At 37.5% G+C, this 26,168-nt stretch overlaps 1 protein-coding gene across 1 annotated transcript in view; it reads left to right on the top strand.

The window, feature by feature from the left end:
* Positions 1-22,453, top strand: part of GNAI3 (G protein subunit alpha i3) — a 37,933-nt gene extending 15,480 nt beyond the window's left edge. Inside the window, exons 2-9 of the mRNA XM_008523442.2 lie at positions 6,364-6,406; positions 6,519-6,660; positions 10,564-10,721; positions 12,535-12,663; positions 16,109-16,238; positions 16,657-16,810; positions 20,968-21,180; positions 21,271-22,453. Of these exons, the coding sequence (XP_008521664.1) occupies positions 6,364-6,406; positions 6,519-6,660; positions 10,564-10,721; positions 12,535-12,663; positions 16,109-16,238; positions 16,657-16,810; positions 20,968-21,158 (947 nt within the window). The 3' untranslated portion in view covers positions 21,159-21,180; positions 21,271-22,453. The remainder of the gene's footprint in view (positions 1-6,363; positions 6,407-6,518; positions 6,661-10,563; positions 10,722-12,534; positions 12,664-16,108; positions 16,239-16,656; positions 16,811-20,967; positions 21,181-21,270) is intronic.
* Positions 22,454-26,168: the final 3,715 nt, after the last annotated feature.

Here is a 26,168-nt window from a genome sequence, read left to right as displayed (position 1 = left end):
AAGATATGGATCTAGGGTTTGATTTGAAGCCTCTTGTGGGTCAAAATTAGAGACTTACTCTGCTTTTAGTGTTATAATTAATAGTCATAGAATATTAGAGTGTAACTATCAAGTACATCTAGGCCAAAGCCCTTCACATTTTATATATAAGGAGATAGGCATTGTGAAGTTAGGTGACTTGCCCAGGGTCACACAGCTAGTCATGGCAGAGATAGGACTAAAATCTTTTCTTCCATAGAGTTTATTACTACATGGTATCATTAACTAAAAAAGTCTTTTAAAATGAATTCAGAAAGAAAAATCAAATTTAGAAAGAAAAATCAACTTTATTTGCTGACCAGGCTTATAACCTGCTGTGAGAGAGAGGCTGTCTATGCCTATTCTCTCCTGTGTTCCCATGTGTCTGATAATGGGGCGCTGTAGAGAGACCAAGAGAGTGTCTTGGTCTAGCACTGGCTAGAGGGTTATCCAAAAATAGTGCCATATTGGGACTTGGCTGTGCAGGCCTCCAGAAAAGGGGCTGTGCTCTAGTTGTGCTCCTGGGCTTTTAGAAGTTTCAAGATTTCTCCACAGAAACAAGTATTTGAAAGGAAAAAGAGATGTTTCAGGTGCTGCTGTAATAACCACTAGCACACGTGGTAGTGGTACAAAGGCCTGTGAGGAAGCTTCATGGAGAAGCTGTAGAGGTACAGATGGGCGAGAAGTGTGGGGGAGGAGGGAGTAGACAGGAATATCTAGGGCTGAAAATATATTTACGGGAGAGAGTGCTTTTGCTTTTGAGGGTGGGGTGGAGAAAATGACTAATGCTTTGATAGAGTTGGCTGTAGCTTTTAGGTTACAAGTTGCTGTGTACGTGTGTGACTCCAGATTCCATCTAGGGTTTTTTTTGTTGTGAAACTGCCGCTAAGTGGTTACATCATTTCTACTGGGATTTTGAACCAACATCAATATCCAAGGAATTTTTGCTGAATTAAACTCTTTGGGCCTTAATATTACTTGGTAGTATTCTGAACAGTGAAAACAGCATTTACAACTAATAGCTGGTTAACATTTATTGAAAACCTATTCTGTGCCAGGCACTGTTCTAAGCATCTTCTGTTGAGCTCTGTTGTACAGATGAGGAAATTCATTGTCCCTAAAGGCACAGAAGTGTAAAAGAGCCTGATATACTCATGTACCTTCTTTGGACTGGTTTTAAGTTTTCTTTTAGTCAAAATGAAAGAGAAAAAAGAGAGAAGGCATCAGGTGACACACTGTTTTTGAGTATCAGCCATCTTTTAGGGTTAATTTTTAAAATCAGTGCGTATGTGAGCTGAATGTGTTTATTCATGTATGATAATGCTTTCTTCATCTTAGCAATTCTCTTTAAAAAAAGAATCTTACGAATAAATCATTGCCGTGTCTCAATTTTCATACTCATAATGTAGTATACGTTATGGAAAGAACTTAGAGGGGTATGTGATGCAGTGCCTGCTCTCAAGGAGCTCCTTAAAAATAAAATTTAGAATGTTTAGGTGAATATAATGATTCTACATTAGAATATGTACTGGTGAATTGTTTTTCATCTAACACTGTTGGTGATATGTATGCCAACCTGTACACACACTTCTTACTTGTTCTATTTGATTATTTATAAGATGGTTTTCTAAATTAATTCTACCCCTTTATTCTCTGCAGGTTGCCTTCCTGCTTTTATTGAGAACAAGGCATCTAACTTAGCTAGTCCTCTCCTTTTTCTCTCAAAAATCTTTGTAGCTTCACCCTCATCCTTTCTGCCTGTTTATATAGGATGTTCTTTAGATATATATTGTTTTGAGGATAAATCTTCTAAGGTGAACTGATCCCATTCTCTCCTGTCTCTAGGACCTTTTAGACTTTTCTTCTCCCCTGTCCAGTTCCAGTCCTTCTGCTTCCAGGGTCATCTTCAGTTCCTCCCTGTCCAAGCCACGGATTCTGTCTTTGCAATTCCTTTGTGTCTGTCCCATTCTTTATATCCTTACTATTACTACTCTGGTAGAATAAAGATGAACAAATGGATCTCCCCTTAAACTTGTCATGAATTTTGAAGGAAGATAGGTAAAAAGATGTGGATAAAGTTAGGAAGTTCCAAACACCATATGTGTATTGCGGGAGGGAGGTGAGACCTGGGAAGCAGTTTGGGGAAGACCTAAGAGTGAGATTTTATTAAAGAGGGAAGTTACTGCTGAAACAGTGGAGCACAGAAGATTGAGGTAAAAATGAAGAGTTTAGACCTAATAAGAAAGAGTTATAGAAAATGTTAGAAGCATTTGGAGAGTTATTAGATAAACTGATGCTTCTTTAATAGTGCCATTTGGAAATGATTAGAAGGAAGAGGGGCTTTAAGCTGAAAGGTTGAGAAAATTACAGCGGTGGCATACAATAGGCGCAGTGTAAGGCTTAGACATGTGAGGAGTAGAAAGGATTAATTCGAGACACGCATGGGAAGAGAGAAGATTTTGTTACAGCTGGATGTAAGGAGAGAAGAGTGAGTGGGTTCCAAATGACTCTTAGATTTCTTACTTGGAAGAAAGGTAAGATGGTGGCACTTTCATGGTGATCTAGAAGCTGAAGGGGTCAAAGACTTGGTATAAAGTGATTCATTCTTTATTTGTTTAAAATGCCTGGGAACACCACTGAAACAAATCCTGTGTTTACTTCGCTGGTCAGTAAGAGGTGCCTTCTTTTAGGAGATGGAACTGGGTGCCTAATAAAAGCTTGGGTGAATATATATAACGTGATACTAAAGAGAAGGACAAACTGACATTTTATCAGGGAGCCTTGGAAAAACATAGGAGAGGTAGGGCAGCATATGTTTTCTTTTTAATCAGCACCTTCATAAGGTAGAGCTTAATGAGATGGGTAGAAATTGATTCTAAGATTGATAGACTTGTTGATTATTTCATTCAGAATAATCCAACATAAATAGAAGTGCTGTTTTCAGTATATACAAGAATGGTGCACATTACATCATTAATCTCTACTTTTCCTAGATAATTTAGTAGCTGTTGCTAACATGAGGTAATCTGGGAATTCTGTGTTTTAAACTCTTTAAAATATAACTGGTATGCTTTTGCGTTCTCTTTCCTAGAATTGAATCATTAGCTTTTTTTAGAGATGCATGGGAGAAATCACTTCTTTCTAACAGTGTCATTAGAAAGTTTTTTGTGTGCTACCTGAATATTAACTATTTTAGTGCTACCCCTGATTATCAATTAGGTGATAAGAACAGAGATAAAAGTCAAATATAAATGTCCCTTTTGATTCTGTAAAAATGTAGATGTCTGGAATTTTTAAATTATTTGAATTTTATTTTAACTAACATTTTTGGTTGATAGATTTAGTAAAGGATCATGCTTATTAAACATTAGTCATTCATCTGTTCAGCAATATTTATTTGCATAACCAATTTATGTCAGGCCCACTTCTAGGCCCTGGAAATACAGAGATGAATAAACCTTCATTGAGCTTATATTTTAGTAGAGAAGACAGGAAATGAACAAATCTGTGATGTGAAGAAGTGTAAGTGCTTTGAAAAAATAGAACACAGAGTCAGGGGAGAGAGTGTGATGGGGGCGCTATTTAGAAAGATTAGTCATAGAAGGCTGTTCTGAGGGAAACAGAAACCTGAGTGAAGAAGAAAATCTTACAAAACCTTATTCCAGGCAGAGGGAATAGTAAATGCAAAGACCATGAGTCAGAATCTAGCTCATTGAGAACCAGTTTGGTATGTTGGAGGAAAAGCAAGAAAGCTGGTCTGACAAGAGCAAAGAGAACAAAGTAGAGAATAATAGGAGTTGGGAGTGAAGAGGTAGGCAGGGGCCAGAGCATATTGGGCCTATTGCCCTTAGATTTTATTTTGAGTGTAATTGGAGGCCATAGGAGAGTTTTGGGGCAGAGTTGTGACATGATCTGACTTATGTTTTACAAAGTTCATTCCAGCTACCAAGAGGAAAACTGACCATAGGAAGGATGAGATCTGAAGCATTGGACCATTTAGGAAGCTTTTGCAGTGATCGAGGCCTGTGGTTTCCAATGTGCTTATGATGATTCATTGTGGTGCAAGAAGAAAGTGTTAGAACTTTATATTTATTTTTAAAAATGAAACTTTACTAATGTTTAATATACATATTGGTGCTGGCACCCGTATTCCATCCGTGTATGTTAGTTACATGTCACTTAGCATTTTTGGCCTGAGCAATTGGGTAAATGCTGGTGTCACCTACTGTGATGAAAAAACAGGGTGGAGCAGAATTTGTTTGGGGGTGAGGATGGGGGAGCAATAACTCAATTTTGGGCATTTTAAGTTTGAGATACCTACTAGAAATCTAAGGAGATGTATCAGGTAGGTGGTTTAGGTATATGAATCTGGAGCCAAGGTTAGAAATTAGTATTAGAGATCTAAATTTGGAAATCATTAGCGTGAAGGCAGTATATGTATGGCAACTTTGGAGCCAAACTGTGTGAATGCAAATTTCAGCTCTGCCACTTACTGACTATGTAATTGTAGACACGTTAACTTGATGTCTCTGCTTCATTTACCTCATCTATAAAATGGAGGTAATAATAATATCTACCTCTCCAGGTTATTGTGAGGATTAAATAAGGTAATACAAGCAAAGTGCTTAGAATAGTGTCTGACACACAGTACTCACTAGGTATTAATTGTTATTATCAGTTTGTAAGTCATGTTTAAAACCGAGATTACATGAGATGACCTAGAGAATGAATTTAGATAGAGAAAAGGGTCAAAGGAGGAGTCCTAAAGTAATACAACCTTTAGAATTCAGAGACTGGAGGAAGGAGACTGAGACGGAGTGGGGTTGGAGTCAAACCAGGAGGATGTGGGGTCTAGAAGCTTGCCTAGCGAAGAAAATATTTCAAGGCGAGAAGTCATCAACTTGGACAAATGCTGCGTGAGAGATTGAGTAAGATAAGGACTGAGAATTCACCTTTGAGTTTGTTAAGATGGAAATTGTTGGAGACCTTGAGAATTGGTTTCAGTAGAGTGGTGGGTATGAATGCCTGATTGGAGTGGGTTAAAGAGAGAATTGGAGAACATGAGTATAGACAACTCAGAGGGGTTTTGCTATAAAGAGGAAGAGAGAAGGGGCCGGCCTCATGGCCTAGTGGTTAAGTTTGGCGTGCTCCACTCCGGTGGCCTGGGTTCACTTTCCCAGGCGTGAACCTAGACCACTCGTCAGTGGCCATGCTGAGCTGGTGACCCACCTACAAAATAGCGGAAGACTGGTATGAATGTTAATTCAGGGCGAAAACAAAAACAAAGAGAGAGCACATGGAGTGGTAGTTAGAGGAAGATGTGTGGAGTCAAGAAGAGGTAGGAGTTGGGGGTGTGTGTTGGTTTTAAGGTGGAAGATAGTACAGCAAGTTTGTATACTGATGAGAGTGACCCAGTGGAGAGAGAAAACTTGATGGTATTTGAGTGACATGGGATAATTGCAGCATCCAAGACGTCGAGTAGGTAAAACGAGGTGGATAAGTGCACAATTGGAGGGTTAGTCTCAGACATTGGCGGAGACAGTTCATCCATTGATTAACTGAGAATATTAATGGAGGTGCAGAGAGATTGGTGGATTTCGTTATGGGAAAATGAGGTAATGTTTTTTGAGTGCTTTCATTTTTCCAATAAAAGAGAGGCAAGATCATCAGCTGAGAGTCAGAAGTGGGAAGGGGTCTGTAACGTTTGAGAGAGAGGAAGTGGTATGAAATAGGTGTCTTGGAAGGTAGAGCGCGAATAGACTAGGGAAATGCAGCTGGAAAGTCAGGGAGTTTAGAGGCCCCACCTCATGTTTGCAGTCACTAAAGTGATCTTAGCTGGCTGAGGAGGGATATGTGGTCTTGGCGGGGTATACAGTGGGGGGCAACACCTCCTCTATTTCTATTTTGAACTCTTTAGTCCCATGGGTAAGAGAATTGCTCTTGGAATATTCCTTAAGTCCATGGGCTTTGACAGAGGAATTAATAAAAGTGAATAGGCCAAAAAAAAATTTCATTTTTGCCTATCTTCAGTGTCTATATCATGATGTTTCAGGTAGAGGATGAGTTCCTAGAGGTGTTTATGTTGCCATAGCTCCTTGAGGATGTCTACTTCACACATGTGATAGAGGCCCTGGGACACTTTCAATGAATTAGATTTGGTTGCTGAGTTATGTAAAGAAAGTAAAAGACTCTAGTGAAGAAGTTTTTCCTGGTAGATAGAAAACGTCATCAAAGTTTTCTCTCACACTCATGGTTTCCATTAATCTAGAATTATCATGCATATTGATTTCACACTTGTGTGTTTGATTATGAATGAATTCAAAGTCTGGTTTTCTTTTCTTTCAGGTGCTGGAGAATCTGGTAAAAGCACTATCGTGAAACAGATGAAGTAAGTTGGACCATGGCCTTCTGGAAGACTACATTTCCTCATGATGCGTAGTTCATAGTATCTTTTCATTTGAGGTCCACGGTAATGATTTGTGGTTTTCTTCTTTTTAAAGAATCATTCATGAGGACGGCTATTCAGAGGAAGAATGTAAACAATATAAAGTAGTTGTCTACAGCAATACTATACAGTCCATCATTGCAATCATAAGAGCCATGGGACGGCTAAAGATTGACTTTGGAGAAGCTGCCAGAGCAGTAAGTGTTTCTCATTTCCTCTTCATTTGCTCTTTTTCAGCAGATGCAGTTAAGCAAAATTTGCTTCGTGTTTTAGGGAAATGAATTTAAGCAACAAGATAAGATGTAGCAAAGTACTATGTGCTCATTTGAGAAGTGTTAGCAGTCTGCTTTTGGCGATATTAGATTACCACCACAAAGAAGAGTCTAGGAAAGGGATTCTGGGGATATGCTGTAGGTTTTTGTAATAGCTGTTTATTCACTTGCTTCATTTACAGCGCTGTTGACTTATAGTAGTAAATGATAGTATATTGAAATGCTTTAAAATAATTTGCCATGATACATAGCCCTGCTTTGTGAGGTATAGAGATTAAAGGCAAAAATCAGTCTCCCAGAGTAAACTTGGTAGGGACATGAATACTACATCTAAATTTTAGAGGCAGTTTTCAGGTATTCAAGAATACTATATCCCTATACTACGTTGAAGTATAGGCTATAGAATTGGATTATACCATGTCCTAGTATAATTCTTGCACATGTCAGATATTCAAAAGTTGTGTTGATTGATTATAATACTTAGTGGGCACTGAAGGTCTAGTTTGTAAATTAGGATGTTTGATGCAGTAGGGAGAGGGCCAAAATGAAAGCAGGGGATCTTTTATATCATCACTAGCTAAATTCCAAGAGAAGGCTGAGAATGCATAGAATGATTTCCTAGAAGGAAAGGAGTCATCTGCTATGTTCAGTGTCGTACTTTGGTGCTACGGGCAGTAAAAGGAAGTGACTTGGGGAGGCTGCCTGGAAAGGCAAAGCCTACATGTCTGTGAAGTAGCTTAGAAACTCTTTTAAGCAACTCTCAACTTACCAAATGCAAATTAATATTCAATAAATAAGTGGGGAAATTGTTGAAGGGAAAAATAATGAAAGGATAGTTATAATTGGATGGTGTTAGACTAGGGAGTCTTAGAAGTGGTGTAAGGGAGGAGGAGCTCGAGTGAGGGTTGTAAAATGATTGGGGAGTAGAACAGCAGAAGAAGGAGGGAAGAGGGAATGTGAGGCACAGCTTGTATGTTTTTGTAAAAAGTACCACATCACAAAAAATGAGAGACTTTATTTTTCTAAGCCTCTGAGCGGGGAAAATGTGATAGCTAAGGCAAGAATAAACAAAATTTGTCTTAATCTTTCTCTCTCTTCTCTTACTTCCTGGTTTTCTTTCCTTCTTTTTCTTCTTTTCCTCTTCCTACCAGCCTCTCCTGTGTTCTTATTTTCTTCCTCTCTTTTCTCATTCCTTCCTGTCACCTAACTCTACTTCTCTGTCGATTTGCTGTGTCCGATAACTGGTCAGTAATACTGTATTTTATTCTCTTCTCTCTCTTTGTTGACTTTCTCTATCTTAGGTACTTACTTCTTCCCTTGGTTTAATTCTCACCCTTTCTCTGTCCTCCTTTTTATTTCTTGGACATCCCTCCCCCTCTCATTTCTTTGCGTTATCAAATTAGTTATTAATGTTTGAGTCCTAACCCTCCTTTGTCACCAGATGCAGTTGACATTTTCTGTCTTAGTCCATTTGGGCTGCTATAACAAAACATCACAGACTCAGTAGCTTATAAACAACAGGAATTTATTTCTCACACTCCTGGAGACTGGAAGTCTGAGAACGCTCCGGGTGGGGGGCCCCTCTTCCTGGTTGCAGACTTCTTGCTGTGTCCTCACTTGGCAGAAGGGGAAAGGATCCCTCTGGGGTCTCTTTATAAAGGCACTAATCCCATTCATGAGGGCTCCACCCTCATGACCTAAGTACCTCCCACAGGCCCTGCCTCCTGATACCATCACATATGGCATTAGGATTTCAACATATGAATTTTGGGGGGACACAAATATTCAGACCATAGTATCCCTCCTCCTTTCATTTCTTTCCTTTATGAAATCAGTGTCTTTAATCTTTGGGTCCTAACACTCATATGTCACCAGATGCAGTTGACATCATTAATTCCTCTCGGGCCTCCTGAATCACCTTGCTTTCCAGTATCTACCTGTCCTAATCTAAAATCCTGTATAATTTTTTGAAGTTTCTCGTTTTTTCTTTCATATGTGAGGATCTGTATTTATAGCTCCTCTCTTATCCTTTTGTGTTTTTTTATGATTGGTTAGAGAATGAATGGAAAAGAATAGAGTTGGCTATGGGATATGTTAGTTTTTCATATCTGCTTAAGGGTAAAGGTATAAAGTTCATTGTAAAGTGGGGTTTATTGTGGGGAAGCAAGAGTAAGTCAGTGGGAGATGGTAATGGAGAAGTGTTTCCTCCTAAACAGAGTTCACAAAGTCAGGACAACAAAAATATATAGAGATCACTCTCTCTCTCTTTTAAAGTTTCTAAAATTAGAATAATGGTATATATACATCAAAGTAATGCTGACTGAGTTTTTGAATACTTGCATGAGTATAGGTCAAATCTCAGAACCAAGCGACTATAAAGTCCTCAAATGTTAAGTAAAGCACTATACCATATACGTAGAAGGACATGCTCACTGTTGAGTATGTTTGCCAATGTGTGTCATTTTTCACCTTTTCTCCATCATTCGTTTCTATAACATTTTCAGCTCTGAAAAGAGGAGGGAATGTAGATGTTAGATGAAATTTCTTAGAGAGTTGAGCCTAAAGTATTACTAGAAAGAATACAGGAAAAGATCTTAAAAGAGGACTGTTAACTCAGCAAAAGCCCTGAAGGCTGAAGACCCTTCGTTGGCAACATGAGTGGGAGTGCTCTATGGTTAGCTCTGTTTTGTTTTGCTTTGCTTAGGTGGATGCACAGTTTTGGGAATACACAAGTCCTCAAGTTTTTGGTTATGATTTCACCTATGGTCTGAAATGCCTTTTTCTTGCTAATTTACTGTCCTGATGACTTCTTGTGGTAAAATTGATTGCTCCTGTTCCCTCTCTACTTTTTCTTTACCCAGTATATGCTTCTTTTAGTATCTGCATTTTTATAGTTATTTGGAAATCTCCTCAGATAGATAAATAAGTATTCGTTTTGAGGTGGGGAAATCATCTTGTGAGACCTATGTTTATTTTTAAACCAGCTGACAAGTAGGGCTGCGTAGAATAAAGCAAAACAATCACAAATCTCGTAGCCCTTTTCTGTCTTCTGTCTTCTTTCCCTTGCACATATTTTAGGTTTAAAAACTGTAACCACTTACAAAGCTGTCTGTGACTCATAAAGTTTTGATCCTATCTCTGTTTGTGACTTTCTTTTCCTCCTGCTGCCTCTTTTCCTCTGTCTTATTTAGAGGGTCATTATTCCTTTAGGGAAATCTAGAGACTGTTTGAATTTTCCCCCCAAGGGATTTATTTCCCTCACTAGGCTTTGAGACTTCTTAAAATCCTCAATCTCCTTTTCTTCCTGTTCCTCTCTCTGAGCTGAAGGGGGAAGAAGAGAACAGTTTTTCCCTAAACTTGAATAATGTTTTATTTTCCTTGACGTGTTTAGACTTTATCTCTTATCTGCTAGTCTTTTCATTTCTATTTTTATTGAATGCTTCCTTTAACAGAATGGGAATGTTTTCCGTGTGCCTGTCTCACAGACCAGTTTTTTTCTGTCAAAAATCATGAGTAACCAGGGTAGAGATTTGTAGGCCAGTCGGAAGAGATCTTTTCAGGAGGTGGTGATGTGTGGAGAAGTGGTAAGGGGAGTGAAATCATTCCTCAGCTCAGCTCTGCACTTCTAACTGTGGTGGAGTGGGAAGGGAGAAAGACTTCACTGTAAACTCTCTCAGACTGTCCTGCCACGAAAGGTCTCTTTAATAACTCTTCTAAAATAATATAACATATAATGTGTATGTGTGTATGTTTTAAAGAGACTCTTGTCAAGTCTTTAAGAAATGGAGAGTCATCTGTCTGTCTCTCTTTTTTAACTGCTTTCTTCAGGATGATGCCCGGCAATTATTTGTTTTAGCTGGCAGTGCTGAAGAAGGAGTCATGACTCCAGAACTAGCAGGAGTGATTAAACGGTTATGGCGAGATGGTGGGGTGCAAGCTTGCTTCAGCAGATCTAGGGAATATCAGCTCAATGATTCTGCTTCATAGTAAGTAATTTTTCTCTGTGAAATTATAGCAGAAAATAACTTGGTGACCCTAGAGAAAATTCAGTACCCATGCTTAAGGAAATGTGTAGGTAACAGACTTTCTTAGAAGTCTATAGGATCCCTTATAAAGATTGTTTCAGTTTAGGGTTTTAGAGCCCTTGGTCATTTTGTATGACTTGGAGAACAATATTTCCTCTTGGAATGTAAATGGGAATCTTGGCACCATGAAAGTAGCTCCATGGTGTTTGTAATAAGTAAGTGAAAAAAGAGAGAAATCTATTGCTGCTGAGTGCTGGATCTCTTCCAACACAGTAAGTTCCCTCTGCATAAGAGCTTTGCACTGATTGCCAGCTAGCGAGGGAAATTAGAATCGTGATATCCTTTTTTAAGCACCCAGCTCTCTGTGACTGGGCTGTACTATGGATTTCTCTGGTACTAGTCACCACTTCTGAATCTTTTGCCAGATCACAATAGTAGACTTTGTATAGAAAGAGAACGTTGAGTCTTGGAATGAAGTTGAAGCATCTATTTGTTGAGGAAATTCTCTGGAGTGTTAGAGAGTTTGTGATTAATGCTTCTGTTTAGTTATTACATGCTATTCTATTTTGCTTTTACAGCATGTTTATTTATAAGAGCTGTATTCAGAATGTATTTTTTTAAATGTGCTTTTTGGGGGCTTGGTGAGTTCTTGTCATCTTTATGCTTCTCTGTACTAAGTGAAAGCACTTTTAAGCATTAAGGTATTTTTTCCAATATTATATTTTCCTACTTTCCCCATCCTCATTTCAGCTTAAATTATTATAAGAAAAAATTAAGTGATATTACTTATTAATGTTTACTTATTAAAAACTTATTCTTTAAATGAAAACTTGACTTTAGAAACATTTCAAGATTCTTGCCCATCTTTTAATATTTTTTAGTTGTAGATATTGATAGTTTAAGTAATTCTCTCCATAGTCATCAGAGCTAGATTGTAATTGCTTTTTTCCTCATATATTCAGTAAGCTCTGAATCCTCTAACCACACCTAAAGCCATATGATTTATAGGCTTTTTTTTTCATAATTGTTGATCTAAGCTTGACTGATTCCTTAACATTAATGATAGCGTTTAGTTTATAGATCATTAATGATTCACTTATTATGGTGCCACCTGCTCTTCAGTTTTCTAGCCAAAAAATCTTTAGGAACCCTGAAATTAAGAAGAATTTAGTTTAGCTTTGAAGCAGTCTTTTGATCATTTCACTGAACAAATTAAATTTCTTTGGAGTTATTTACAATTTGTTTTTGGCTTAAAAAAACCCCACAACTTTTCTCTTTCATGAATGAAAACAGGAAATACCCATTCTTACTGAGCTTAGCTCTCTTTTTAATTTTAGTAATTCAAACACCATTCTCTGGTGTCCTGTCAAATGTTTAAACATACAGACGATCCATTAACTGTAAATATCTGAGGGCTTTTGGTTTGGTTTTTGTAATGTGCATTGCACAGTTGAGTTAGTATTAAATTTCAGGAATCTTTCTTTAATAAGAATAACATTTCCATGTTTGTTTTTTTTTTAAATTGGCCTTCATAGTTTAATTTTGGTAGAATTAAAACCAGTTTTGTGTATTGTATTTTGAACCTACACTAATTGTCCTATGCTAGGTTCACATTTTTTCTCGCTATCATTTCTGTGATAGTGAAGATCTGATTTTGTTCTGCCACTTTAGTGACAGGTTCGGTGATATCTGCTTTTGGCAAGAAACTAGTCTGTTGGCTTGCTATGCACATGGTTGGCTTCACCAGGTAAAAACAAATGTGTATTTTATTTAGTTACCTAAATGATTTGGATAGAATATCCCAAAGCAACTACATTCCAACCCAGCAAGATGTCCTGCGGACAAGAGTGAAGACCACAGGCATTGTGGAAACGCATTTCACCTTCAAAGACCTATACTTCAAGTAAGTCATATTAGCCTTTTTGCCTGATGTGCCAAATACAAGTATCTTTCCTTTAATTAGGAAATTAATTAGTAGCTTAATCTCTTAATTTTAAGGGTAAAATTTCTCCAGGTAATATTCCTTGATTTGGAATTATTGTCAAACTCATCAGCCAATATTTGAATGTTTTAACTGAATGGGGGCCCCAAGCATTTCTTCTTTCTCCAAATAGCATCAAATATTTTTGTCCATTTGGAAGAATTTAAATTCAAAATTAAAATGTAACTTAGATATCAATAAAAGTACTCATATGGTTACCAATTTATTTTATTTCTAATTTTATTCTTTTCAGCTGCTTTTTTGTTGGAATCTTCAAAACAGGTATTGAATGTTTGTTGTTTAGAAGGGTAACAACAATACTAACAGGATAGAAAACCAGTTTTTTGGTTTAATTATGTGGCTTTTTTCTCCTTTTTTTTGAGGAAGATTAGCCCTGAGCTAACATCCACTGGTAGTCCTCCTCTTTTTGCTGAGGAAGATTGGCCCTGAGCTAACATTCATGCTCATTTTCCTCTATATGTGGGACACCTGCCACAGCATGGCTTGATACGTGGTGTGTAGGTCCACCCCTGGGATCTGAACTGGCAGACCTGGGGCTCCCGAAGTGGAGCATGCGAACTTAACCGCTTCACCACCGGGCCGGCCCCTGTTCTGCCATTTTGATATTAAAATAGAAATGCTGTTTTCACAGTATCAATCTTTCTTACTGGATTGCATTTCCCTTTATGTTAAATGGGATGGAGCTGATGTTATCATGGGTCTTGGACTGATTTGTGCACAGTATCATGCACAACTAACTTTTTAATACAGTGCTGGATGGAAAATTGATCTGGGGATGTAGGCATTTTGGGGAGGTTTGATGATAGATACACAGCGATTGTTTTAGAGAGAAAATTCTAGTGTTCTAATACAAAGGATTTTCTCATCAGCATTAGTAGTTCTAGAATAGGCTTCAGCTTGTCTTTGTGATAATGGGCTTTTGTAAATATTAGAACTGTCTTTTTGGTTCCTGTTTTCTGCTTTTGTGACATTTGAAATTAGGATTAAACTTTTCCCCTTCAGTGTATGATGTCCTCTTAGCTACCTTATTATGCTTGTATGTAGAATGTGATATCAGCATTGTTGCACGCTAATGTAACCTCTAGCTCAGAGCTCTCAGTTTTCTTTTCTCTGAAACAGTTGCTTCACAGGATTTGTGAAATCCACACAGAATTTAGGTATTACTAGATACCAGTTCGCATCTTGAAATCTTAATACACCAAAACAGATTTAAAACCTGGTGCAGGAAAATAGCAGTTCAGCTGAATATTTTTGGAATAGAAGAGCTGCTTATCTTTAGTACTGATGAATTTATTTAACAAGAATAGCAAAGGCCACATGGATTATCACCTGTAAAATTGTCAGGATGCGATGTCTCTTTGTGTACTATAAGATTAGTAATTAATTTATAATTAAATGTTGTGACCTGTATTTATTTAGTGTGGAAAACTTTCTTGTTGATGTTGTCATAGATTGATCTTTAGTTCAGTAAATCCTACTGGTCTTCTTCTGTCAGGATCAATAGCCAGATCTCATTAAGGTGCTGCACTCCCTTTATTGTTAGCATGTAGATATCTTGTTAGGAAGTACTATCACTTCTTCCTTTTCCTCTTCTCTAGCCAAAACCACTACTCATTTATTCAGACATTTATTGAGCATCTACTACATGCAAGGCATTGTGTAATTGCTTACTTGCCTCTCACTTAAGTGGTAATGTTTATAAAATGTTGATCTGTTAGTGAATGATATTGTAAATGTTTATATGTGCTAAAAGCCCACCTTGGGAACTTCACGATGTTCTACCAGTTTTATGGACTGTATAGAAGAAAATGGAGGAGTAAATTGAAATTATTGGTGTCCCAGTGTGTGTCTCCCCTTGAAAGACTTCCACCATCAAATATATTATGTTAGCTTTCCTAAAACCTATAAATGACCCTGTGTTAAAGCCAGCTTGTGATTGCGTCATTCTGGCTGTCATGTTGAAAAGTTGAAAAGAACTGTGTAAGATCAACCAAAAGAAAAAGTTGGGTCATGAAGAGATAAGACGACTGTTCTCTTTCAAACATATGTTGAGAAATTACTCAACTATGTCTTATTTTTCTCAGTCTTTGGGGGAAGAATCCTCTGGAAATAGACCCCTAGTCACTGTAGATCTGAGACACTAAACCAGCTTGGCAGTTTATCCTTTAAAAATTTTTATCGTTATCATGAAACATACATCTTAAGAGTAAGCATTTGTGTGCATACCTCCTCAGACGCTAGTACCAGCCAAAGGACAAAGCATTGCAGGTGTTCCTTGACTCTAGGAGGTAGGTGAGGACACTGTTGACAGAAGGTCAGCAATTGACCCAGGATATCGAGTAAGCCAGAAGGGAGAAGTGCACTAAAAGTAATCTGGAATGGAACATAAGGTCTGTGACCAGTTGAGGCTATGTTATTATTAAGTAGGTTCAAATAAGACGTAAAGTTGGGAAATAATAGTTGTTTTATTTTTGAATATTGGGTTCTTAGAGTCCTACCATAAAATACAATTTACTTTTTTCCATAATTAACCTCTAAAATATCTTTTCCTTAAAGGAAAATTTAGCTCAGTTATACCTCAATTTAAAAAACGAGTAAGGAAAACAAACTTTCGAATCAGCAGGGAGAGGTTATGGAAGCAGAATGCAACTTGGGGATTTACATTTTTTCATTGTTACCTTTTAAGTAAAGAAGTAAAGCGTTTCGACAGGTAGAGTAGTGTTGCGGATAAGAGCTGTGGTGCTGGGTTAGAGTGCCTGGGTTCGGATCCTCAGTCCCAGTTTGTTAGTAGTGTAGTAGTGTGCCCTTGGGCAAATTATTTAACGTATCTCTGCCTCAATTTCTTCATCTGTAAAATGGCGATAATAATAGTACTTACAGGAGTGTTTTGAGGGTTAAATGAGTTAATGTGCTTAAGATGTTCGGGATAGTGTCTGGTACCATAGTAAACACTCATTAAATATTAGTTATTATTACTGTTATTATCTTACGTTGCATTATTTAGTTCTTCATTCTTCATTCTTCATTCTTCACCATCCCCCTTAATCCATTTCAGTGCTTATTCTGCTGACTTTTGGCATGTCTGATACAAGCTCTGACAGAAAGGAATCTCAACTATCTAAAATGAGAATTTTGCTTGTTCCTAAATTTTATTTTCTCGTGTTCTCTTTTACTTTTAATTGCAGACAATTATTTTTACTACATTTTATCTGCTCTTTGTTTGTCTTTTCTGTTATAAATGGGGTTTTTTTTGAATATGCAATAGTGAGAAGTGCCTTGACCATTTCAAGTTAGGGAGAGGTGTGTGTGACCTTGCTGAATTTGTGCTTTCTTTCCCCTTACTCAGGATGTTTGATGTAGGTGGCCAAAGATCAGAACGAAAAAAGTGGATTCACTGTTTTGAGGGAGTGACAGCAATTATCTTCTGTGTGGCCCTCAGTGATTATGACCTTGTTCTGGCTGAGGATGAGGAGATGGTATGTTGGAGCTTCTGGAAAAAGCCTATCTAATGCAGCCAGAAAATGGAAAATAACTGTTAGGAAGACTTTGTGCGTCCGTTTGCTCACTGAACCAAAACTTAATATCCTTAATTTTTCTCCTTGTCAATGAGATTAGATTTTTCAAAACACTGATCCGTGCCCTATTAGCTCTTAAGATATATGACAGCACATTGAGTATGTGGGCAAAGTCCTCTTGTTAGCCAGTCCTTTTGCCCACCCCCCAACCTCCAAGAATTAGAAAAATGAGGACTGACTCAGCTTTTGTGTTATCAGTGTCTGATTATTTCCGCAAATATCATTCAGTGCTCTTAAAACTTCTTGGGCTATTTTTCATTCAGAGTTCATCCACTTTTACTTTTTGCTACTGACCTGTCATCCTTTGTTTCTTTTTCAGAACCGAATGCATGAAAGCATGAAACTGTTTGACAGCATTTGTAATAACAAATGGTTTACAGACACTTCAATCATTCTCTTCCTCAACAAGAAAGACCTTTTTGAGGAAAAAATAAAGAGGAGTCCGTTAACTATCTGTTATCCAGAATACACAGGTAAGGGGTCATGAAAGATTTTGTTAGAGGTACACATCTTAGATCAACACTTTAGTGACATTCCTGCACTGGCTTTTGTTTCGAACAATGCATGTACACCGTTATGGAGAGTGTTCATTGGTAGTGGTATCAACATTAAACATGTGATTAAGACTCCTTAAGTTTAAAATGCTATTTCAGACATAATTGAGTTTACTGTGTTTATTTTATATTTCTGTCCTCATTTTTTGAGGAAAGTAGAGAAAGATAAAAATCAAAATTTGGTATAAATATGTTCGAGAAAATACAAGGATAAGGTGCAGCCATTGCGCTCAAGGAAGTGACGTTAGTTTTAGAAAAACAGACGCATGTGAAGAATTTCATTGTAGTATAAAATATTTATTAATAGAAGATGAACGGAAGACGTGGTTACCTCTTTGGGGTGAGTGTAGTCGTTTTCTAGAGGAAATGACACTTGGAATGAGATAGTATGAGGATGAATTAGAAATCACCAGGTAATTAGAGTCGTTGAATTAGAAATAATTCCAGGGGGAATAGCAGTTTAGGAAGAGGGTATAGCATAAATGAAAATATGAAGGTAAAAAATGACATGATGTGGGGCCGGCCCCATGGCTGAGTGGTTGGGTTCGCACGCTCTGCTTTGGTGGCCTGGGGTTTCACTAGTTCTGGTCCTGGGCACCGACATGGCACTGCTCGTCGGGCCATGCTGAGGCGGCGTCCCGCGTGCTACAGCTGGAAGGACCCGCAACTATGTACTGGGGGGCTTTGAGAGAAAAAGGAAGAATAAAATCTTTAAAAAAAAAGAAAAAAAATGATGTGATGTGTTCTGGAACCTAGAAGGAATTTGGTGTTGCTGGATCTTAAAGTGGTGGGAAGGAGAGGTTGGAGAGGATGCTCATAGAGGGCCTTGTATCTCATCCTGAGACAGTGGGGAGCTATTGAAGGATTTTAATTGGAATACATGATGTAGAAACTGTGCTTTAGAAAGATTATGCAATAAATGGCAATAAAGATAGATAGTAGGGGAGTTGAATTAACAAGAACTCTCTTAGGATACAAATAAAAACTTTTGGTGAAGATATGGGGCTATATCATAGAAGTCAAGGGCAAGAATTGCAGACATGTCTTAGAATGAAATTTGGACTAGAAAATAGAAAGCTGTCAAGAACCCTGGAAGCACTTCTCTCTCCATCTCTTTTCTCTCCTCCTCTGTGTCTTCTTTCTTCTTCTCTCTCTCCTTGCCAACTTTCCCTGCTACTCAATTTATGTGATAAAAGATGGCCCTGTGACAGTTTTTGTGTGTCTTCCATTTAAAAAACCAGGCCAAACTGGGATTGGTTGGCCCCAGGTTCAAATTCCTAAGAGAGAGCTTCTGACCAAGGTTAAGCTAGGCAAAAATCCTTAGCCCAGTCAGTCAGTCAAGGTCAGGGACACAAACATGATTGCCAGGGCTGCACCACTATGACCTTTAGATCAGAGATGGGTATTTCCAGGGAAGGGGAACTTGTTAGTTGAGCAGACACTGTAAATACTTTCTATAATAAAATGAAAGGGTATAGGTAGGATAAGAAGTAGGAAAAGTCAGAGGTGCTCCCAGAGTTCCGTCTTGATTGGGTGCTGGTGCTATGATCTGAATTCATATTTAGAAATGTTGATTTTGAAGTATCTATTTATCATCCAGGTGGAGATATCTAATAGGCAGTTATATGCGTGGCCTTGGAGCTTGGGGAGTGGTGGAGGGGTTAGACGTATTGATTTGAGATCATGTGTAAATACAACAGGGAAATGGGTGAGTTGACTTAGGGTGATGATATAGAATGAGAAGAGAAAATGGCCATGGATAAAATGAAGAAGAGTAGTAGCATCTGTTGGTAGAAGAGAAAAAAAGGTTTGTATAGGATACAAAGAGAAGAACCAGGAGAGCAAAGCATCAAAAACTAAGAGGAGAGTTTAAAAAGTGAGGAGTGGTCAACAGGGTTGTGTGCCAGTAAATAAAAAGTCAGACACACATTGAAAAATGGCCTCTGGAGTTAGCAGTCAGGAGATCGTTGACCATTATTGCGAACAGTGTCAGGGGAATGATGAGAGAGTAGAGCCAGGGACTGTGAGTTACTGAGTGGAAAGTGAAGAAGTGAAGACAAGTGTAGCCTACTCTTGAGCAGCTTGGATTACAGGTGAAGGAGAGGTTTAAGAATGTTTATAGGCTTGGAGGTAAGATCCTATAGAAAAAGAGAAGTTTTTATAAAAGGTGGATGTAATTCATGGAGCAAGATTTGTAAGCAGGTGGAAAAACAAGGAATCAAGAGTCGAAGTAGGATAAATAAATTGTGTTATATCCATACAATGGCATATTATTTCACCATAAAAAGGAATGAAGTACTGATAGATGCTAAGGCTTGGATGAACCTCGTAAACATTATGCTGAATAAAAGAAGCTAAACACAAAAGGTCACATTTGTGTGATTCCTTTTATATAATATATCCAAAATAGGCAAAGCCATAGAGACAGAAAGCATACTGCTTAGTGGTTACCAGGATACTGGGAAAGAGTGCAGGGGGAATGGGGAATGATTACTTGATGGGAAGGGGGTGTTTTTCTGGGGTGGTGAAGAAGTTATGAAACTAGAGAGAGGTGGTGGTAGCATAATAGTGTGAATACGCTAAGTGCCACTGTATTGTGCACTTTAACATAGTTTACTGTATGTTATGTGAATTTCACCTCAACTTAAAAAAAGTCTAGATAGAGCAATTGAATTTTGAACCGAAGTTCAAATCTCCAAGACCAAAGGTACAAATAAGTGCAGATACTGGTAATTTTAAGCGAGGTACTAAAAAGTTGAGATGTACTTTAAGCTCTATGGCCTTTATTTTCTCAGAGAAGTTGGAAAATGTGGTCATCTATTCAGCGTGAGGGGGGAGGTGAGAGTTAGATGAGTTTATAGAATGTAGCCAAGTTTTAGGATGAGAGAGAAATCTTAGTGAAGTAAAAGGATTGACATTAAGATTCCCGCTCAGAATCTTCACACAGCCAAGAGTCCTCATTGTCATATCTCTTTTTTGGTGGTGGAGTGGGAGGGTGAATTTCCAAGCCTGTCTTCCGTTGACTTCATTCTTAAGGATTCTCACAGTCCTGATTTCCCGAGTATCATTATCTGTTCCTTCCAGACAAAATTCACTTTTCAACCATCATCTCCATTAATTTACAGAACTTCTTCAGATCTCAGGAAACCTATTTCAGTCACTTCCCAAGCTATCTTCCTTCAGTTCTTTAAATATTCTGTTTAAATAGTATTTCTTTCTTTCTTAAGCTTTTCTTTGTTCTTTAGTCTTTTTTATATACTTAGTATTTTATGTCATGTTTAATGTCACTGAAAATAGCCTCTAGTTCACAGGAATAACAGGGTGTGTTGTCTTGGTTGAGTTTCCTTGGCCCTGCAGCCAGTTTCCAGAGCTCTTCTAAGGGATCACAGGTAGACAAAATGTTGTAGGGAGCGGGTGATTAAGAGTGTTAATTACAAACGTTGTTGAAAATAGGGTTTACTTTTGGTCCTCCCTCCCTCCCCCTGCCCACTTAAAAAGTAACAGCTTTATTGAGATATAATTTACATACCATAAAATTCACCATTTAAAAGTGTATGATTCATGCCCCTTTCCCTATTCCATCTACCAGTTTACCTTTGGTTATTTAAATTATTTTTGGAAGGCTCGGAGGCTAAGCCCACTTAAAACTGGAATGATTTTGAAAAGAAGTCTGCCTTACCCTTCTGAATTGTTTATTTCAAGATCACTCCAAGGAGCGCAGGCTGTCTGACCTTTTAAACGATTGTGTTCTTCTAGAAATGCATCCTCCCACTTCCCTGGTTTCTTTTTATACTTTCTAGACTTTTTAGCAGAAAAAGCTAAAATGATAGGGGAAAGAGAAACTTAAAGTTTTGTGGATCTTTGTGTATGATGATTTTGTTTTACTTACAATGAGAGTCTGCTTTCAAGAAAAATCTTAATGATTATAGAAGAACCTAATGATTATAGAAATATAGAAATCTGTCTATATTCAGTTGGGGCATATTTCTCTTCATAAGTAAATGGTGATGGCATTACTTAGTTGACTTCAGATGGCTGTTATAATTTGAACGGAGAACATTGGGTGTCTACTTCAGGTTCCAATACATATGAAGAAGCAGCTGCTTACATTCAGTGCCAGTTTGAAGATCTGAACAGAAGAAAAGATACCAAGGAGATCTACACTCACTTCACCTGTGCCACGGACACCAAGAATGTACAGTTTGTTTTTGATGCTGTTACAGATGTCATCATTAAAAACAACTTAAAGGAATGTGGACTTTATTGAAGAGTGTGGATATTAATAAAAGGTAAAACTTGGACGAATTTAGTTATAGTGCTATAGTGATGTCCCTTAATTTTGTAAACTTTTTCTAATTAGTAATGTTCTTCTTTTCTAGTTATTACAGTGTGGAGTGTTGAGACCAGACTTCTTTTGCTGTCTCGTTGGGCAGCTGCAAGCATGAACGGGACCAGGGAATGGCAGCAGCATGCAGAATCTTAGCACTCTTTAGCACAATCTTCTGTATTAGGGAACTCTTAATTGACACCAGATGCTAAAGTCATACCTTGGCATTGGAACAACTGTAAAGTATGATTCAGTCATCAAGACATCATTTGGATTTCGCAATCTCAAATGTTTAGGGCAGATGTGAAGTTGAGGTGCTGCATTCCAGAACTTCAATATGTAGCTTACTCCTTTTTTTCCCTTCTTAGAAAAAACACCAGTATTTCATTTTTAAAGTTTTTTTTTTCATCAAGTGAAGAATAACTTTACTAAATTTTATTTCTTTGTTTGTGAAAGAATCTTTATTAAAACACAAACAATCTTAACTATGCACATTATGTGACCAGATCATCTTGAAAATATTCCTCTTAGTAGGAACGCTTTGTTTTTAACTCTTGGTATGGTCTGAATATAATATTTCCATAATTACTTAATTCTTTACAGTTATTGGGGCTATAATTATAGCTTTTTTGGATGAAATTTATGTTACTATACTGTTCAAAGTACCATTATGGTTCTAAAGGGTAATTACATTGGAGAGTTCTGTAATAAGATTCTAGCTCTCTCTTTTTTTAAGCTTATGGTTGAAGGATAATCTGGTTTATGCTGATTACCAAATTACTAGGTAAATGCTGATGTAGTATGATAAAGTCAACTTCTCAGATACACACACACCCGGGGGCAGCTGCCAATTAGAAACGCAAATTGCTAAATTCCAAACAGAACCAGTGACTTTGCTGCTACATATCTACTAAATTGACCACTTTGATTCCTGCTTGTTTGTCTCAGTCATAGGGAGTTCTGTAAAAGATGCCCCTTGTTTTCCATCTTCCATGGCTTTTTCTGTTGGGAAACTTCTAAAGTGTATTAACAGTGCATGCTTTTACTTTGTAAATGTGGTGCCAAATCCCTGTTTGCCGTTGTTTTTATTGTAGCAATGTTAATTGTAGTAATCCGTAGTCAGTACCTTCTTTTGCTGAAACTATTGCATTTTGGGACCTTTTTCCACTTTGTCGTGTATACAGATTTTAATCTGTTATAGTTGGCAGCAGTATTAAAATGGTGAGTAAAGAGTCCAGGTTTGTTCCTGTTTGTAACTAGTCTTTTCTGGAATATTTTCTTCTGTTTCTTTTTGCCCCTGCTGAGTGTGCTTTGGCCTTTGTCTGAGAATGGGTTTAGGTGGAAGGGTTCCCTGAAGGTCTAGTCTGTTGGTGTAATAGTATTGTTGAGTCTTGGCCTGACTGAGGGTCTTATGTCATATTCGTGTAAGTGATATGCAGTCATAATCCATTTTCCAGATTTCCGTTTTGGTTGTGTGGAGAGCTGTGTTCACCTCAGCCTGCAGGTCCTTTTGTACAATGTACAGCAGATGTCATTAAATATGAATGGTCCATTGGGGGAAGGCAAATGAAGAGAATGCATTTTGAGCATTCCAAATCAGTAGTTTGAGCAGTGCCTTTTGGGTCCAGTCTTTTGGGATTGGATTCTATTTCATCTTTTGCTGTGACCTTTCACTAGTTTTAAAAAAAAAATGTTGGTCGTCATCAAAGCTGGTTCAGAAAGCAAGCCACAGCAGTTCAGTGCCTTTATTGGTAGTTTTTTTTTCTTTCTTGTTTTCTTTGGAAAAGTATAACTATGCAGATGATATAACTATATTATTTAACAATTTTTTTTAGGGTTGGGAAACTGGGTCTAAAAGAAAATCGTCAGCTTCAACTGGTGATTGACTTATACCCCCAGTGTAAATAGGGTTGATAGTTCTTGTTCATTTTGACAATATCTTTTCCTTTTGTATTCTGTAATAAGGGTCATCTGGAAATGAGAACTGGTGGAATTTGTAGTCTTTCTATAGTCCAGGCTAATGGGATGGTGTTATTGATAACCTAAAATAACAGATAATCCAAAAAAGTTAATTTTGCTTTGAAAAATGTGTTTTCTATTTCAATTGAATATGTCTATCTTATATGTTCATTTTTTAGCCCTTATGTTAATGAAAATAGTAGTTCTCCACTTTTCTGCCTCTATACCATTTACATTTGTTCTATTTTCACATGAAGATCACCACTTATCCCACCATCCCAAATAACTTATCTAAATGCACATTTCTTGAGGACACAGGGACACAATTTAAGTCAGTGGTCTTTAAATATGCCTTAAATCAAAATCACCTGGATCTACCTGAGAGATTGACTCTTGACTGGTGGGCTGGCAATCTATAATTCGAAAAAGGTGATTCTGATCATCAGCCTTGCAAATCACTATTGTATTTTCAAATAAAAGACCTTTTCTTATAGCAGAGCCAGAATGTGGGGATGAAACATCAAATCTATTAGCCTGGAGAAAAAGGATTGATAGTTGTAATCAAAGAAACTATAAGTTGCCTTGTGTCTTTTTTGTGGAGGATGCTGGAGATTTGTGATCTATCGTGTTTCAGAATTTGGATGGCCAGGCTTTGGAGTATCCAGCAAATCAGCACATCTAAGGAAATTAAACTTTTATGAATAAAGAACAGTAAATAGACCCTACCAGGAAGGACTGCAACAATAGCTTTATTTTGTTGACAGTCACATCTTCTCCACCTGATTAAAACCTTGGGGTATAGAATTGCCATCCGTTAGGCTCTATGTAAAGAGGAAGTATTCTGCTCCTTAATGGCCTATCTTCCCTAAGCTTATAAATTCAGCTCTGAACAGATTTCACCTCCTGGCATGAAAATTCCAAGAACGTTTACAGTTATTCTTAAGTGGATCTTGAGATGACATTTTCATCTTGGACAGTTTGAATTCTAAATCTCTAGTTTTGTGTGTCATTTTATTATTATTTTCACTAATGGATTGTTATTTTTCACAAGGTGCTGCATTCTAAGAATAGATGGACCAAATTCTAAAAAACTGTTTTCTTGCCTTGTTTATTTTTTATTCTCTTATGTATTCTATTTGTGTTTTATTGTATGCACTCTTTGGAGTGTTTAAAAATAACTGCTGGTTCTTCTAATTCATTTGCCCACTTTATATTCTTACATCGTGACCACTCTTCTCTGATTTGTAGCTGTGACTTTCTTTGGACATTGCTTGCCAGGCTTGACTAGTTACTTCAGCTATTTATCCATTTGCTTAGCATAGTTCTGGAGTTTCCTGTTGTAGAGCTCCTTGCTGTACTGATGGTTACATATAAGGTAGTCTCTCATTCCAGTTGAAAACCTACCTTTGATTGATTTTTTTCCTTTTCAGATGTTCAAAAAAATCACAGTCCTCAATTATGCAAACCTAAAACAGCACTCATTCCCTTCACTCATTACTTATGAAATCTTGCATCTGTGATACTGACTTTAAGAACAACATTGTCTCAGTTTCACAATACTGCCAGGTGATTTTGTGTTCTACTTCAGGCTTGATAGTACAAATCAGAGATCCGACCTGGACCAACCACAGCTCTCCATATAGTTTTATGGCCATCCAAGCACAAGAGAAAACCAGGTTGCTTAGAGGCCCAAAATTGAAAGTGGATCTTGCCATCAACTATCAGGAAATAAAAGAAAGATTTAAGTGAAGGACCAGAGAACTAACTTCAAGGATGGTTGAGATCTTTGTTCCTTTACCTTTGTTTAGGTTTTAAACATCCCCACCCCTCCAGTGTTCTCATAACCTTTTTTGACTGACTTCTGCTGAGGAGAGCACACTTCAGAACAAATCAGGGCAGGACAGCTTTTTTCTGATACTGTGTCAGGCCTAGACCTGGCCTGCCTCAAGTCTTCTCAGGAATAAGAGATAGGGAATGTTATACAGCAGTAGATAGCTGAGGTGCAAGGTTCACATATACAGATTCCCTGGCTAAATGCTACTAAATTAAGATGTCTGTGACAGGTCCTGGGAATATGTATTTTTAAGTAAATTTCTCAGGTGGTTCTGGTGCAGCTAACCTGGGCCAACATTTGGGGCCAACTAAATAGGACCCTTAAAGTAAAGATCAACACAGATAGTTGACAGATAACGTCAAAAATCACTAGTGAACAACTTCTGAGTTATTTTTTTGCCAATAAGTAAGAAGCACCTTTTGTACCTGACTTAAAGTGCCTTTTACCAAAAAAATTACTATTGGGACTCTTTGGTCAGAGAACATTCCTACATTTTAGATAATTTAGTTTTTATACAAAATTAAGATAAAGCAAGACACTTGGAGTTTCCAAATGTTTATTTCATTTATTTCACCACATTTATTTATACAGTGAAAATTGAAAGATAACACACACCAAAGTAAAGATAAAATCCTATGACAGAGGTAACTGTATGTAATGACATGAATGTTCATTTACAGTTGGTGCATAAAGAGCAAAGCTAGCTGGCACTAAACTATAGAATGAAAGTCTTTTTGAGAGGCTGTGGAAGAGGTAGGTAAGGGGAATGATTGAGGAGTCAAATATAAAAGTCTTTGTATGCCCAGTGCTAATGCTTTCTCTTCCTGAAATCTAGTGGGAACCAACAAGCCAGCAGAAAAAAATCAGATATTTAGTAAATACACTGCTGGGATACACTGTCTCAATGTATTAGCATTTACTAAGCTGTAAGATCTTTGACAGCTGGAATATTAAATTCTATACAACCTATCTTACCTTTCTCCTATCCTCTATTACCCCCCTCATATTCCTTGGGGTTATCCAGACATTTTTGCCAAGAGCCTTGTTTATATGCAAGAGAGAGAATCCCAGTAGACATAACAAATCACAAGAAATTACCTGTTCTTTCCTACTGTTCATCCTTGCTCATGTAGGATAAATGTCCTGAGACCTTGCAG

Source organism: Equus przewalskii, unplaced genomic scaffold, assembly GCF_037783145.1.
Source record: "Equus przewalskii isolate Varuska unplaced genomic scaffold, EquPr2 ChrUn-13, whole genome shotgun sequence".
In the NCBI taxonomy this organism is placed as follows: Eukaryota; Metazoa; Chordata; class Mammalia; order Perissodactyla; family Equidae; genus Equus; species Equus przewalskii.
The sequence above is the reverse complement of the archived record's forward strand: the minus strand, read 5'-3'. Positions and strand labels throughout refer to the sequence as shown.